General features: G+C 33.6%; 2 protein-coding genes across 2 annotated transcripts; one reads left to right on the forward strand and one right to left on the reverse strand.

Annotated features, from left to right (window-relative positions):
• The first annotated feature begins 2581 nt into the window (after window positions 1-2581).
• LOC122606670 (receptor-like protein kinase ANXUR1) lies at window positions 2582-5506 on the forward strand. Its single transcript, XM_043779509.1, has 2 exons — window positions 2582-3386; window positions 3564-5506. Exons 1-2 carry the CDS (start codon window positions 2612-2614, stop codon window positions 5384-5386), a joined length of 2598 nt encoding a protein of 865 aa, XP_043635444.1. The 5' UTR covers window positions 2582-2611; the 3' UTR covers window positions 5387-5506.
• Window positions 5507-5737: 231 nt separating this feature from the next.
• LOC122606669 (proline-rich receptor-like protein kinase PERK3) lies at window positions 5738-11478 on the reverse strand. Its single transcript, XM_043779508.1, has 8 exons — window positions 11231-11478; window positions 9726-10106; window positions 8712-9083; window positions 8416-8628; window positions 7566-7937; window positions 7241-7484; window positions 7010-7157; window positions 5738-6470 (listed from the first exon to the last, which is right to left on the reverse strand). Exons 1-8 carry the CDS (start codon window positions 11256-11258, stop codon window positions 6099-6101), a joined length of 2130 nt encoding a protein of 709 aa, XP_043635443.1. The 5' UTR covers window positions 11259-11478; the 3' UTR covers window positions 5738-6098.
• Between the last annotated feature and the right edge of the window lie 5574 nt (window positions 11479-17052).

The following is a 17052-nucleotide window of genomic DNA, read 5'->3' on the forward strand; positions in this document are numbered from 1 at the left end:
AGTAACTAAACTGTATATGAAAAAATAAAACATATATAAAAATAAAGGAAATATGTCACCTAGATTGATATATGATTGTGTTTTAATCGAAGTTTTAATCACGAAGTCACGAACGACAGTTTTAATGACAAAAGAATGAAAATAAGGTAAAAGGATAATGAAAGGCCAGTAATATACTTGTATTATTATTTAATGCTCTGACAAAAGTCTGTTTAAAAAAATGATGTTAAAAGTAGAAAAAGTGAACCTAGCTGCTGCCTCCATGTTTTTTCCTGCCTTGGGCTTGAGCTCATCCAGCCCACTAGCAAGGCCGCCTCTGGTATAAGTCATATTTGAATTTCTTTATAATACAATTTATATAACTACCGTATATTATACGGGTATTAGGATTAGTTTACCTTGTATTTGACGATTTTTTGTCGAGACAGGAATATATTAGAAATTGAAATTCAATCTTATAGTCATGGAAAGATATATTTGTTCAATGAGTAATTTAACTCTTAGTAGATATACCGAGTCTGAGGACGAAAGATTCTTCCTATGTTCTTTGCCGAGAAAAAAAATATATAGAAATAAAGTTATTCTAAAATGATAAGTCAATATATTGGTTGATTAATCAACCAAAAATCTTAAAAGCTTTTAATACAAATTCCGTTATTTATTTATTCTAGTTTTATTTATAGGTTTTTTCAAATATGACTATTTTATAGTTAGGTTGATTTTAAGGTTAGATATATACTTTTATACCATATTATAAAAATAAAAAATTAAAAAATTTAAAGGTTAAATGAAAGAATTGCTGAAAATGTTCTTAATAGTTAAATTACATTATCAATCTGTTATATTTAAAAATATCTCTATTAACTCTTTACATCAATTATCTACATCACTCCCGTCTCTACCTCCAACGACATTTGCTCCCTCTTTCACAACGTCGCCGACGCGACCACCGCTGCATTGCGTTGGGTACCGTGCTATTATTTTATAAGAAAAAACAACCTTTTATTTTTGGAAGTGTTGAAAAATATGTATATTTTCCTTACCACCTATTAAAATATGTTCACATACACTACCCCGTTAATTATTAAATTACACTATTAATCTTTTATCTTTTAAAATATCTACATTAACTATTTAAATCAATTACTTTTACATCAATTATATTCTACACCACTCGACGATGTCTTCGTCACTAATAGTCGCTCTCACCACCACATTATTATCATCACAACCACCGTCGTATTGTGCATGTATTATTATTACATTATTACATTACATAAATTTTGTTTGCACTTGCACATGTTGCTTTCATAGAATTTGCTTAAAAAGGTGAAACATAGGATGTTGGAAGGTCACCGACTAAATACGAATAGGTTACGTTCGTAATAGAAAGCTATATTGGATTTTGGTTTGACTTTTGGTATATTTGTACATACAAGTTAATAACGTTAAGGTCGTTACCTTTTTCCTTTTTAAAGTTATATTTTCGATTTGACTTATCGATTTCTATTTCAATGCTCGTGTGAATTTGTATAATCCTTTTCTGTATTTGTTTTGATGGTATTGACTATTGAACTTGTTGAGTATATAGTACAACTGTATAAGTATTTTAGGAAATGTTGCAATTAAAATTAAAATCAATATAAAATCCAATTTTGGGTGCAATAACTTAACAAAAAATTTAAAATTGCATTAGTTTAAGCTTTTTATAATATCAACCATCATTTCATTGGTTCATTTTGTTGAATACGCTAGCTAAGACTATGCTTACATATATTCGTACCTAAAAATTTAAAAAATTTGTAATAATAAAAATATGTTAAAGTTTATTATTTTGTAACTTTTGACATTATACTATTATAGAGTTAATATATTTCTACGTTAAATTTTTAAAAATTGTCCTATCAAACGCCTACCACCCTTTAAATTTGGTTTAGTTTTTTAATGGAATTCGAACCGAAATCTAATACGGTAATTGGTTTCGTTTTTAGTCGATTTTTAACTGGATTTTCAATTTGGGCTTAAAAATGTCAAATCAACTAATCAAGGAATTTCAACTAACGAAACCATGTATTGGCTAACAAACATCCCTACTCAATTCAACTTGCCATTACACTATATTTGATTATTTTTTTTATAAAAAATTGTTACTCGTAATATGATGTTAGAATCGTACTTATTATTAACATAAAATTTTTGTTTTCTGTCTTCGTGCCATCTTAATTCAACGCATAAATTTATCATGATGTAACCAATCTAAGTGTTCATGAATTTATTCGTTTCTCTAGTAATGGAAAATATCACCCCCAATGTTTTTTACAAACTGAAGTTAAACCCCGTATGAGAATCATAATCATAATCCCTCCATCCTATATTCACTCTCCTTCATTCTTTGATTCCAAAAACCAAAAGTAAAAATAGAAGTAGAACAAGATTTGTCAACAAACCTCTAATGTCATCTTTGAATATCTATCATCTTTAAACCCCAATCCATGGCCAACAAGTTATGGTTTTTGCCAATCTCACAAGCCCATCTAACAACACCTAAATTATCAACTTCTTTCCATGCATTCTTCATCAACAAATTTACCAACATTTTCTTTTCTTTATCATGAACCCTATTTATATTTCCATAATCATCATATATACATCTCATATTTCCAATATCCTCATCACCCTTGCTCAACCATCTTCCACCTCCACCCCACCACCGTTATCCCTAAATTGCGGCTCGAAAGAAGGTGGCAATGATGCGGACAATCGAAAATGGGAACCGGACAACAAATACCTTGTATCATCGGACAAATCTATTACATCAACCGCCTTGACACAAGAACCATCCCTTTCATCCGACATTCCATACATGACAGCAAGAATCTTTACGGGTGAAACCTCGTATAAGTTTAACATTAATTCAACTAGTCGTTACATTATTCGGTTACATTTTTACCCTTCGGAATACCCTGACTACAATGTCAAGAATTCATTTTTCATTGTCACAACAAAAAACCCTGATGATGTTTCCATCACATTGTTGAGAAACTTTAGCGCGTTTATAACTGCGGAAGCTCTTTCACAAGCCTATTTGATTAAAGAGTATTCATTGGCAGCTTTTAATTCGGATTCCATTACTCTTACGTTCAAACCAGAATCTAAATCATTTGCATTTGTTAATGGGATTGAATTGATAACGGAGCCCGAGCTATTTGATGATCAAGCTGGGTTGGTTGGAGTGGCTGAGAGTGCTGGCACCATCGATGGTTTAACGTCAAACATGCAAAACATGTTTAGGTTAAACGTTGGCGGACAGTACATTCCGCCAACAAATGACTCGGGTGGGTTGATGAGAAGTTGGTATGATGATACACCCTACATATTTGGTGCAGGTAATATTACTGGAATGTTTGATATGTATGTATATATAGAACTTTAGAAAAGAAAAACAGAAAGGCTCGGAAATGATCAGTGTTGGGACTTAGAACAACCTGATCATTTCCGGATAAAATGAAAAAGTTATACAATCATATATAAATGTAATTAAATCTATTTTGATTAACAAACAGGTACTATAACACACATTGGAAATATTTCTGTTGATTATAAAGACCTGCCAGAGGCTACGGCTCCGGTGGATGTTTATCGGACGGCGAGATCTCAAGGACCAGATCCAAATATTAACAAACAAAGCAATGTGACATGGGTGTTCCATGTTGATGCAAATTTTACTTATCTTGTAAGATTTCATTTTTGTGAGTATCAACTTGACAAGATTAACCAAAGGGTGTTTGAGATATATTTGAACAACGAAACTGCGTTTGCTACGGCGGATATCATCGCATGGACGGGTGAGAAAGGGGTCCCTACGAGGAAGGATTACGCGGTTTATATTGGTGATAAGCGCGGTAAGGATGTTGAGTTATGGGTGACTTTGCATACAAATATTGACTTGAAACCAGAGTTTTATGATATACTTTTGAATGGATTGGAGGTTTTTAAACTTAGTGACTCGAAATCAAACCTGGCTGGACCAAATCCAGTTCCATCAGAGCTGATGCAGAAACAATTAATCGCGAACCGGGAGGCTGATGATGCCATTAAGATCAAACATGTTGTTAGTGGTGCTGTTGGTGGAATGGCAACAATCGGGGTCGCATTTGCTGTGATGTTCATGATACGTCGACGAAAAAGGGTGCCAGGCTCAGATTCTGCTGTTTCAAGTTGGCTTCCAATTTATGGTCATTCAACTAGCAAATCAACAATATCCGGGAGAAGTCAATGTGGTAGCAGTTTGTCAACAGATGCAGTGTGCAACTGCCGGTATTTTTCTTTAGTGGAGATCAAAAGTGCTACGAATAATTTCGAGGAGTCTAACGTGATTGGGGTTGGAGGTTTCGGGAAAGTTTATAAAGGGATCATCGATGGAAACATGAAGGTGGCTATAAAAAGATCAAACCCATCTTCCGAGCAAGGTGTTAACGAGTTCATTACAGAGATTGAGATGTTATCGAAATTAAGACACCGACACTTGGTGTCGTTGATCGGATTTTGTGAAGAAGGCAATGAAATGGTGTTGGTTTATGATTACATGGGTAAGGGAACATTGCGAGAACATCTTTACAAAGGTAACAAAATTACACTTACATGGAAACAAAGATTGGATATATTAGTAGGAGCTGCCAAAGGACTTCATTACCTTCACACCGGGGCAAAGTATACTATCATTCACCGCGACGTGAAAACAACCAACATTTTGTGTGACGATAACTGGGTAGCAAAAGTGTCGGATTTCGGGTTATCAAAAACGGGCCCGAATTTGAACCAGAACCATGTTAGCACTGTGGTCAAGGGGAGTTTCGGGTATCTAGATCCAGAATATTTTAGAAGGCAACAGTTGACAGAAAAATCAGACGTTTATTCATTTGGGGTAGTTCTTTTCGAGGTGTTGTGTGCACGTCCAGCTTTAAACCCAAGTCTGCCGAAAGAACAAGTGAGTTTAGCTGATTTTGCCTTGCAATCTGCAAGGAAAGGGACATTGGAAGAGATGGTAGATCCGCAATTGAAAGGAACGATTAAGCCTGAGGCATTTCAGAAGTTTACTGATTGCTCATTGAGGTGTTTGGCAGACCATGGGCTGGAGCGACCGTCGATGGGAGATGTATTGTGGACCCTAGAATACGTGCTTAAAATGGAAACGGATGATGAGAGGCCAAGAAATGATAAGAAATCGGGGTCTTCTAGTGGAGCGGTGGAATTTCCAGTCCAAAGCAGTGATATGATAGCCATGCATCTTAACACATTAAGCCTAGACAGTGATGATGACGATGATGATGATGATGCCAATGGCGCTGGTGCATTCTCACAGATTATTGCTCCAAAAGGAAGATGATAGATGACGCGAATACTCGTAAGGAACTCTTGATTCCCTCATATCAATTTTTCTGTATGAAGAGGGAACTGGAATCATGCATTCCGACTTCAACTGACCTCTACTGGAAAACAGAGATCGAACTTGTAGACCTTCAATGTGTAAGACCAGCGTGAGAACCACCACACCACGGAAACAATTTACCAACAATGTTTATGTAACGTTTACTTGAATATAGATTAGCATGAGCTTGCATGTAGGATTTCGTCAAGTATATCAGCCTCCTTAATGCTTCCAATGTGTGGTGACTGTAATCTTATTGTTGGACCATAACATGTACTATAATCATGATGCAGTGACACACGCAGAGAATGAGATGATTTGATGAACAATTTTTGTCTCATGATCAGTGACAGCCGGTATGATCAGAAAAAACCTAGAAACTAGTAAATCAACACTTGGCAAAAGAAAACAAAAAAAACAAAAAACGGAAGGGAAAAAAAAGAGAAACTTTTTAACAATTAAAAACACCGTAACTGACAGTAGCTAATGTACAATGAAATTCTAGGAATGCTAACTTGTGGCGGCTTTCCTCTTTCTGTTCCGGTACAAAGGAGCTCTAGGTTTGATCTTGGCCAGGAAGCAACAGATAAGCATTTGCACTGCCTCCAAATCGGGCACAGATCATCCAACTTCCACTCGTAAGATCCTTGGATTTTCAAAAAGATGCAGATCATCTGCCTTCATGCAAGTCTTCTGAAAAGAGAGCTGTACGAGAGATATTGTCATGATCAAAGGCACTTAAACCTGAGTAAGGACCTGAAGAGAAGATAGAAGATGTCCCATCTGATTCGAAAGTAGTGGATGATTGCTTCTGGGCGGCCCGGTCATTTGTTGTTGATGTGTCTTGATATTCTGTCACCCGTTGCACCATTTTTAGCGACTGTACAACTTCCCCCATCGTCGGCCTTTGGTTTGCCTCCGGAGATACACAAGCTGCTGCTATTGTACAAACTCTAGCTAGATCTTCAATTGGGTACTTTCCCCCAAGCTTTGGATCAGCTAGCTCTTCCAGCCGCTCCTTATCTCTTAGAATTGGTCTTGACTGTATAACCAGAATTTATAATAATTAGGGTAAATCATGAGTGAATCATGTCCTAGCATGTATAATTGCTATTAAGCTATCAACTTTGATCAAATTTCTGTCATGGATAACCACTAGCTAACGTATATTGCACTCAAAAAAATGCTCCAACTTTTAATAAGAGTGATCATCATTTTAACAGGAAGAAGACAAATAAATCAGTTTGGTCGAGATTACTGACACATTAGCTGCCATATCATCATTTTGACCAGTTAATCGGGTCAGCTTACCTTAACCCGAGAAATTCTGATGTTCTTTTTCCACAAATTTTAGTAAAAAGCTTATTTTCAACTTCCAAAAAGAATTTTCATTTAAGTGCGCCAATTTCCAAATGACTTGAATAAAAAATTTTATGATGTTTTTCATCAAAAATTTTGAAAGCTCGAGCAGTTTGACTTTTTGTGTCGGTTTCCCAAGTCAGAAATCAATACACATTTACTTATTTTTATGCAATTTGATCTTCTCTGGCTACATTACTTATGTCACCCAACTAAACTAACCCAAGAGACAAGGTTTTCCTGTCCTGATGGTTGGCTCATATCGACTGGCTTCCTTCCCGTCAACAATTCAAGCAGGACCACCCCATAACTGTAGACATCGCTTTTGACCAGAAGATGCCCAGTCATAGCATATTCAGGTGCCACATACCTGTAGAGTTCAAATTCATCAAATTGTAGACAAATGACATGTTTAAAGTGATGAAATAGTTGAAACGCTTCATAGGAACTAACCCAAATGTACCCATAACACGAGTGGACAAATAAGTAGCTCTGCCTTCTGGCGCCTGTTTAGCTAGGCCAAAGTCTGCCACTTTAGCATTAAAATTGTTCTCAAGTAAAATATTAGAGGCCTTGAAATCTCTGTGAATCACACATGGCTGAGAATCCTCATGCAGATATGCAAGTCCTCTTGCTGCATCAAGGGCGATTTTCATTCTGGTATCCCAATCCAAAGGGCAATTAACCCCTAGTGGACCTGCGAAAAAGACATAAATGCTATTAACACGAAGTACTATAAAAAGTCAGTCTTGTTAAAAAAAAAATTAAACAAAGTTACCATGAAGCCAAGCCTCTAGACTTCCATTTGGAACAAGTTCGTAGCAAAGAAGATTTTCTGAATTGTCACGGTTACTATAGTAACCAACAAGTTTCACAAGGTTACGATGATGCAGTCTACTAAGCATCTCAACTTCGACCAGAAATTCCTTATCACCTTGTTGACCTCCACTAGAAAGCCTCTTTATGGCTACTTGTGTCCCATCACTCAGTACACCCTTGAAAACAATTCCAAATCCACCCTCGCCAAGTATACTAGCATGTTCAAAGTTGTTTGTCGCTTCTTTTAGTTCTTCATATTGAAGAAACCGTGTACTACTAGGATGCGCAAAAGATCCTACAGTTGTAAGAGCCTCCACCGTCCTTGGCTTGACTGTTTTCAAGAAAACGAGAAGGTAAAAAAAAGGTAAGAGATTAATACAAAAAAAACCTTGGATGTGTTTGGAATTTGGATGTGAGAGCTTTATAAAGCAATTATGTGATATGAAACCCTCAAATCGGAGAATCAGAAAATCAGTTGTAAATATAGTACAAAACAGGCTATGGTAACTTTCTTTTTGCCTTGGATGATCATTTCACTACGGATGATCATCCAAAACCGACCACCCCAAACATGGGTGTCTGCATGTGCTTAAAAAAGTATATATGAATATGGAAGAATCAGAATTAGATAATCAAGTGTAGTAAAATGGGTTGCAGCAATAAGAGATCAAATCAATAGTTTTTAAAGTGGAATCTAAAGGTATTATGGTAAGTTTGTTGCCGTGGATAACCAGTTTTGTTGCCACTAGTCCTTTAGCTGATCATATAAAACTGACTATATGCAACTTGACAACACAAATTATTCATACCGGTTTCTTTTGGCAATTGTTCAGATTTTCGGCGATGCGAAGCACAAGAGCAAAGGATAAGAACGCAGATAACAGCAACACAAAGGATACCCGCACCAATGCAAATAAGAAGAATTAAGCTGAGGTGTTTTCCACTACTTGAAGTATTTGCAGATGTTGTAGATGAAGGTTTTACAGGAGGTGCTTTTGTTGGAGGAGTTGTGACACGAGGGGCTGCAAGTACATAGAAACAATTAGGGTTAAAATAGCAAAAAATAAGAACTCAATAAAATCAGCGATTAATATCACATAATTACCTGGAGCAGGAGCAACCGGCTTGAACCAAGTTAAGTTGAGAAGCTTGTAGTCACCCACGAGCTTAGGGTCTAACTGAACCTTGTGCGTAGAAAGTGAAGAGTTTATTGCAGAAACTTCACTGGAACTAAAACTGACTCCTGTATGTGGAGTTATGTCCATTGAAATATTGAGTCTCGATAAGCCGAGCAAATAGAAGTTTATTAGCTCAATCTGGGAAGCCCTCAGACCAAGTTGAGTTGCAAATTGTTGAAGAAATAGAGGCCAATTTGGGTTTGATGAGACATTTAAAAGGAGAATGTCAAGCTTTATTGGATATACACAGTGACATCCCTCAGTACCGCGCTTCAACACCGATTCAGGCCCACAGCAATCTATAAAAGAGAAACACAAGCAAATGTTAACAGGAGAAGCATATCACAAGAACGAATACACACCCCTTCAACATAGAGCTATTTAGAGGTTGCAAAATGGGTGTTTGGTTAAAAGGGTCATTTTAGTAGCCTTTTGAAACAGTCTGGCACGGCTTCTACTAGCCCACACCACGTTTATGTACCCAGTCCTAAAACCTAACTATGATGGCTGAATCCTGAACAAAACACCATATTTTTTCAATCCTTTCAATAATAATTTAAATCTTTGTATGAAGCATTACAGAGGTTGTACGCAATAAATATATTAAGAAAAAAAAACTATTGCGAAACTTGAACCCATTTGACCCATTTCAGATATAACAAAGACCAAAAAAGACTTGTTCCTACATAAACGGGAGGTGATCCGTACACCATTTTTTTATAGCCGTATACTACCAAACGTGTTCCGCATTATTATATAGTACAAGTCATCACCCTACATAAATGGGTACGGGTCCTTACCCTACATAAATGGGTAGTAAAAGGCATTTCTAGACATATACACAAACCAACTAGCTGACAGATATCACAAAACAGTAGCGAAAACTTGGATGTTTCTTCATATTAATTATTTTAAAGCACAAATAAAAAAAGATGTCTTACTGGAAGCACGGGGGGATAACGGGGGCTGGGCTAAACCAGTTGGTAATGAACCATGACGAGATTGACTAGGAGCAATATCAGCTAGCTGTGGAGGTGTAAACCCTGCAACAGGTGACACACTTTCACTCTTCTTCATCGAAGGTTTTGACAAATGTGAGCTTGCAAGAGGGTGGCTAGAAGTCATAAAAGGTCCATAATTAGGTGGTTCCGCGGGTGCCAGCACCGTCTTCGGTGCACCATGGTGAGAAAGTCGCCTCTTAGGTTGAGTTATAATACGTACACCAGATCCGTTATTCGTAACATTAGCATCAACAACGCATATAACAATACAAAGAATAAGCAACTGTTTGAGCAACAAACAACGGGTATTGTTTACTGAACCTGCAAAATGAATTACGATTAACATAATCAGCTCTACCTTGTATGATCACCTCCCTATATAAAAGGGCAAACTGCGTAGAAATGTATTCAACTATATACGTTTTGCTATTGTAGTGCAATAATTTATAACTTTACCTATTGAAATAACAAACTTTCTTTTCATTACTATTGTATGTATGTATATCTAACCTATCATAACTTGTAAAGCACTTAGGTGGTGGCAGTTATAATGATTTGCAAAAGACGCAACTTATATGGATGTCACGTCAGCAAACAAAAAAGAAAACCTACGAGTGACGCAGCTTATATGGAAACTTATATGGAATTCATTGTACCAATATGTACGGATCTCCGGATACCCAAAGAAATGGTCACCAGATGCATAAAACAGCAGATAGATTTCCTTGTTCTAATATGTATCTAACTTTACAGTTTACACAAAACCCTATGGAATATCATAAGATAAAACATTCTTTTGTATGTATTTTTCTCATGATTTTTATAGTTTCTAAAAATAGATTTTCCTTTGGTTAAAGGTAACCCCGAATGGTAAGCCATTTTTAGCTCATTGTAGCGGTCTAGCCTCTCGCAACAGAGGTCAAAGGTTCGATCTTCATCCCATGCAAAGGCTGGATGTCCTTTTCTAACATTTAGGTAAATACTAGAAGCAACCTCTCTATCTATGTAGAGGTAAGGTCTAAGTACATCTTAACCTCCCCTATACACCGTCGAGGTATTGGGGTCCACAAACCGTGGAAGACGGTCAGTTCCTTTTCAGTGAGCTATAATGTCAACTAGTCCTAAATTTGAACAACAAATGCATACATTAACAGTACATGTATAACATAAATTAGACACATTTCATTGCAGTTTGCCATATTTACAAAGAAAATAAAAATAAAAGGACCTAAACTGCAATTAAAATAAAATAAATGTAGTTTGCCAAATTAATTTTAACAAATTTCAAATAACAACCTAATTTTTACACCAAAATTAGATAATTACGAAAATATAAGGACCTAAACAAAAATTAACTAAACTAACAATAAATTAAATTAAATTAAATTGGATATACTATATAATACAGTTAATTTAATGATTAAATAAAAATAAAAGATACACACCAGTAAGCGAGATAATAGGTTCAGACATCACCGAGCGATACCGACGGACATGAATCGTCCAGATCTACAAATATTCAGCTGAAATTTAGCTCATCTATTTTTATTTTTTATTAATTTTTAAATACATAATTATAATTATTTACAATAAATTATAATTGAAATTAAATAGAAGTTATATATATATATAATTGTGAATCTGATATATATATATATGTGGTTGAACAGTAGGAGTATTAGTGAAAAGGTTTTGAAATGAAAATAAAATTAGAAAAAAGAAAAATTTGATTTTAGGTGTGTGTATTTTATATGTGTGTGTGAGTGTGTGTGGGGTTTAGGGGGTAACGTGCGGAATTAACGGAAAGTAGGGAGTGAGAATGTGTAGGAATATGAATATGTAACGGTGAAGACAGATATGTGTATATCACCGTCAATTTTCGTCACTTTACTAAATGTTGAATTCACCATTGACATCATAATTATCACGTGAAAAAAAATAGATTAGATTAGATTAGATGAATTTGGTATGGGTAGTGGAAAAATGTTATGGGTTTTAAGTAAAAACTTGATTGTTATCACAAATCGTAACGTGTTTCATCATTATTTTAGAAGATATTCATGGTTTTTTTTTTAATAATGTTTATGTCAATTTTATTGATGATCAGCTTTCTCACCCTTCATGTATTTTATCACTCCTCATATATATTACACGTGGATATAAACCAACAAACACTAATACAAATTTATATTTACTGATGTTTATTAAGAGAAAATGCAAGTATTATTTTTTTAAAATAACAAATCACGTGAATAATTTGTGATAATGACCATTAGAAAAATTTTATTGTATGCTTTTTAAATAAAAAGTAATTTGTAATTCTAACATCAAATCATTTACATAAAATATACATCATATCATGTCAAAACCTTCATAATGTTCACCTTATCTTGGTAACAAAGGTCGGGTTTGTGAAGCCCTTTTGGCTTATTTAGCATAGGACATGATCTATTGAGATTGTTTAAGAGGTCAATAGTTACTATTGAGGTTGTTTAAGATGTCGATTAATTTCTTGTCCAACAAGCAAATCACCATAATCTGTTTAGCAATATATATTTTTATCTTTTATTGTAAATCAGAGTTGTATTGAGCATATTAATAAAATCTCTAGTTGCATTCATGGATTAGTGCACACATATTGGTGTGCTAGTGAATATAAAAGTGATTAAAATAAGGAGAGTAGTGTAATTATTTTAAAGTTTGAGAAATTTATATATGTTATGAAATATTTAATTAAAAGTATTATAGCTATAAGTAAGAAGATTTAAATTAATAAATAAATAAAATAGTAATTTATTGGATAATTTTTTTATATAAATCGAGCCAAGGTGATCCTTATTACCCGAATTTTCTTATACCCATAATACTTTTTGTTTTTCAAATATTTTTGGTTTATAACAAAGGGGTGGTTTAAGGATAAAAAGCGGTGGTTTGTTTTATTTGATAGTATAGATATAATGGAAATAAAATTTAATTTTATTCCTCAATATATTTGGTGTTCAAAAATGGAATGATCAAAGACTGAAAGTTTAATGATAAATGGGGTGGTTTGTTTTATTAGATAGTATAGATATAATGGAAATAAAATTTAACTTTATTCCTCAATATATTTGGTGTTCAAAATGGAATGATCAATCTCATTTAATTTCATTAGAACGTAAACATTCGATGGAATATCTAATTATTGGGGCTGTAAGAAGAAATTTTATTTTCGAATCACTTAAATCTTCAAAGGACAAATTACATTTCGTTATATTTTATTCCTTTAAAATCCAATTTTTTTTTATAAATTTCATCTTTCTAAAAATATTTTATAAACCAAATACGCTATAAGGATTGAAAATTTGTTAACTTGATTTCTCGTTTAACTTGAAAAGATCTTTATCCATGTTTGTAAGTAGAGGATTCCTATATATTTTGTTACAAAATTACTACATAGTCGCACGTGGGTTTTGATGGATGGCAATGGTTGATTAAATATTTAAAATCCGTCTCCCTTATATTCTGGTAATAAATACATACTCGAACTACCTCAAGGTATTAAAATTTTGCTAAATTTAGTTATTTAACAAAGTTAGATCAAAGTAGTTTGAATTTCGTTTTAGGTTCGGGTTTAAAAATAAAGTTCGGGTTTCAAGTTAATTTCTTCCAGATCAATATTATACATACAGAATGACGTGACTTCAACTTTATATACGTTCACTATTATATGTCTTTAAAGAAACTCGTGTCGACAATGAATACTCGGAATTTTGGTGCACTTTGTTCCAAACGTAACAAATTTAATTCAAATCCATTCAAGTTCAAAAAGGCTCATAAACTAATGAATAACGAATTAAAATGAATCAAATGATACAATTAGTTAGTTCATCTCCAAAAGATGCTCGGAAGCTAGCATGAAGAGGCTTTTCTCGTCGGCTTTTAGCATGTTGCCAACGTGAAAGATCTACTTTGAAGTGATACGGGTGGAATGTTTGGTTTTATTTGTTTTTTAGTGTGAAAAATAAGGAAATGTGAGTGTATTGGTAAGTGGGGTTTAGAACAAAATACTTTGAATTGAAATAAGAAGTTTAGTAAATGACAGAACAATTTTTAACGTAATGAAAAAAATAGTCTAAGACCAAGTTTGACTTGGAGATGATAGATGAGTTTTTTTAAAAATAAAAGTTACTCATATAGATAAACATACATTTGAATGAATGGATGCACATAATGATAATGTAAGTGGCAACTTTTTCTAAAGATTTGGAGCAAGTAGGGTATTGAACTATTGATGGGATGCTTTAAAAAGTGTAGGGGTTAGGTTGATGTTGAGATGACATAAAACTCTTTAAGATACGTTAATATATGAGTGGTTTTAGTTTTATGTCGGAGATGTCTTTGATTGAATGGACATTAAAGACAAATTAGTGAATGATGTTACTTAAAATTCGTAATTCGTAACACCAAAAAGGGGTTTAAATGGCAAGCATAGCATGCCTTTTCAAAGATAAAAAGAAAAAAAATGGCCAATCATACTATATTAGGTTAATCTAATCTTATTACCCGTATGATGTACAATAACTATATTGATTGTATTATTAATAAATTTGAATATGTCACATACATGATTCATGAGTATGAAATAAATTATGGTTTAAAAGTAAACCAATGATCGAAGCTAAATTATAATAAACAATAATGATAAATATAATATATGTTTAGTTAGATCGTTGGGTTTACTTTAAATTTTTACAATCACGTCAAAATCAAAACTTATAAGCATAATGAATGACGACAAATAATATTAGTAATAGGAGTTGAAGAATTGAGAAAGGAAAAAAAAACAATTTTATTAATGAGAAAACGATAAATAAATAAAGTTATAATGTGTTTTGTATTTATAAGCCAATAGTTAGAGTTTAATTCTAAGTCTAATAAAGGAATTGAATCTATATACAATTAAAAAAGTTAACTTATAAAATAAATAAATTAAAATGACACGTGTCGATTAAAGATTACGTCACGTGTTGTTTCAAGAACATGTCAATTCTGTTTTAGTTTATTGGTAGATAATAATTTTTCTGATTTTGTCATTGTATTATAAAGTGGGTTTACTAAACATAAAATAATCTGCTAATCAAACACGAGCAAAGATAAAGTGGGATTTCTAAACATAAAATGATCCGCTAATCAAACTAACACAAGCAAAGACTAGAATTCAAGTTCTTACTTTACAATAATTAATTATAATATTTCGAGATTTATTAATAAATTAGTCATGAAATCGGTCGAAAAACACCGAAAATAAACCAATTTAGAGTCGAATTATGGTCAAGCAATGGTCTAAATGGACTGTGAATCCTATTGGGTAATGTTTTCCAAGGTCGACAACTTGTTTGTCAAGTGGTACCATTTATTTTCTTTGCGGTTTTCTAGCTTTGGTTAAGTGTTGCATTCCGCCACCTTAGGACTTGTATGTAATTGCAATAAAAACATATCGGAGTGAAAACCGATGGCTCGGCCTCCGTTGATGGGGTTTTTCTCTTGTCTTGGTTTACCGTAATTGGCAAGAGTTTTTTTCGTAACCCCTCTTGCAATCCTCGCAGTTAAAGTTTTGAATCGTGTTTCAGTCATGTCTATTAGTTTTTGGCTATTTCTTATGTATTGTTGTATATCTTGACTTCTTTGGTTTGATCTCTAGTATCTTGCTAGTAGATCTCCATTAATAAAATTTTCGCCGTTCGAAAAACAAGTCGAGTTATAGTGCTTAATTAACCTTTCATGGCCATGTGATATAATCCTAAAAAATTGGGTGATCATACGTAGCTTATATGAGAACTAGTTTCAATGTTTCATATTTTTGTGTTATTTATCATGTGATGAAGCCCTCAAAATGTGGGTCATAATAAGATATCAAATGATAAGGCTCATGTATTAGCCACGTTATAGGATGGTTGATAAAATTTGACCTTACAAATATTTCATGACATAACATGCATAAATTCCAATGATTTAGATGCTTGCAATGGGCGGATCGTGTTTAGCCCAAAATAATGATTATAACCTCAACGACGTGTTTGTAATCAAGCTTAAAAGGCAGTCTTGACAAAATTACTTCAAAGTTCAAAGCCCCCGTGGTCTTTAATTTGCATCTTCATGGACGCTAAAAGATTCTATCTACTCATCTCAACTATAAAATGGATATAATCATATAAACAACTTTTTTTTTAATATACTTAGTCCTCTAACCATATATATAATCATAGTTATTATATTATATACATATATATATACCAACTGTACATATTATATTGATTAATAAGGGCTAATTATTGTAAAAACATGTATTAAAATAAAACAAATAATCCTTAGGATTCAGCCCAACTGGACATTTAATGCTCTTTATGTCTTTCAGCCAAATGTTGATCACATGTTCAAAACATTTGAAAGACATATTGGGAAGTCTTTGCCAATGAGGTGGAGCATGGGGGTTTTTCTAGCATTTAGTTAGTTTCCTCCAGAACGGTAGTGGGACTTTTACCGCCAGTCATGCCCTCGGATTGACTGTGCTGGTGACATGGTCCATCTTTACCAGACGATGAAAAGGCATGCTGTTGAGTCCAATCACCACTGCTGTTTGAAAAAATAAATAAATAAAATAAGATCTTGACCATTAGACCCTGATAAAATAAAACTTATGCATGAGAATTTATAGAACATAAGTATAAGTATATATAGAGATGGATAAAATTTTTCATAATGCATAACAATTTCAGTCAAATAAAAATGATTGTTTTATATGTTTTATTTTAGTATTTGTTTTTTTAACTAAAACTTTGATTCATATACTTAGAATTATATATATATATATATATAGAGAGAGAGAGAGAAAATGTCACAAATGGTCCATATGGTTTGTCATATTCGCATTTTGCCCTATGTGTTTTTTTCGTTGCAAATGGTTCCTTAGTTTTTCATTTTCATTACCAATAGTCCCTGACACTAACTTTTATTAGTTTTGGCCGTTAAATGCCTCATATGCAGTATAATCGTCCTTTTACTTGCAAAACACCTCCATCTTTCCTTCACTCCACTTTCTTTTCATCATATTCGCCTTTTCCACTCCACCTACCAAAACCTACCTAATCGATGTAACAGATCCCAAACAACTGCCATTTTTTTTATCAATAATATTCATTATCACCATTCCTCATTTCCTAAATTTTATTAAAACTCATCATCAATTAATACCTAATTAGAAATCCCTTAAAGCAATTGTTTCAAA

The sequence above is a fragment of the Erigeron canadensis genome, chromosome 7 (assembly GCF_010389155.1).
Source record: "Erigeron canadensis isolate Cc75 chromosome 7, C_canadensis_v1, whole genome shotgun sequence".
Taxonomy (NCBI): domain Eukaryota; kingdom Viridiplantae; phylum Streptophyta; class Magnoliopsida; order Asterales; family Asteraceae; genus Erigeron; species Erigeron canadensis.

Bases quoted from the DNA above. Each gene is read 5' to 3' on its own strand.
- LOC122606670 (XM_043779509.1), top strand. From the start codon at position 2,612: ATGAACCCTATTTATATTTCCATAATCATCATATATACATCTCATATT. The intron at 3,387-3,563 runs GTAATATTACTG...ATTAACAAACAG, and splicing joins ACCCTACATATTTGGTGCAG to GTACTATAACACACATTGGA.
- LOC122606669 (XM_043779508.1), bottom strand. From the start codon at position 11,258: ATGTCTGAACCTATTATCTCGCTTACTG. The intron at 7,485-7,565 runs GTAACTTTGTTT...TCTTTTTCGCAG, and splicing joins TCTAGAGGCTTGGCTTCATG to GTCCACTAGGGGTTAATTGC. The intron at 6,471-7,009 runs GTTAGTTTAGTT...CTGGTTATACAG, and splicing joins AGGAAAACCTTGTCTCTTGG to TCAAGACCAATTCTAAGAGA.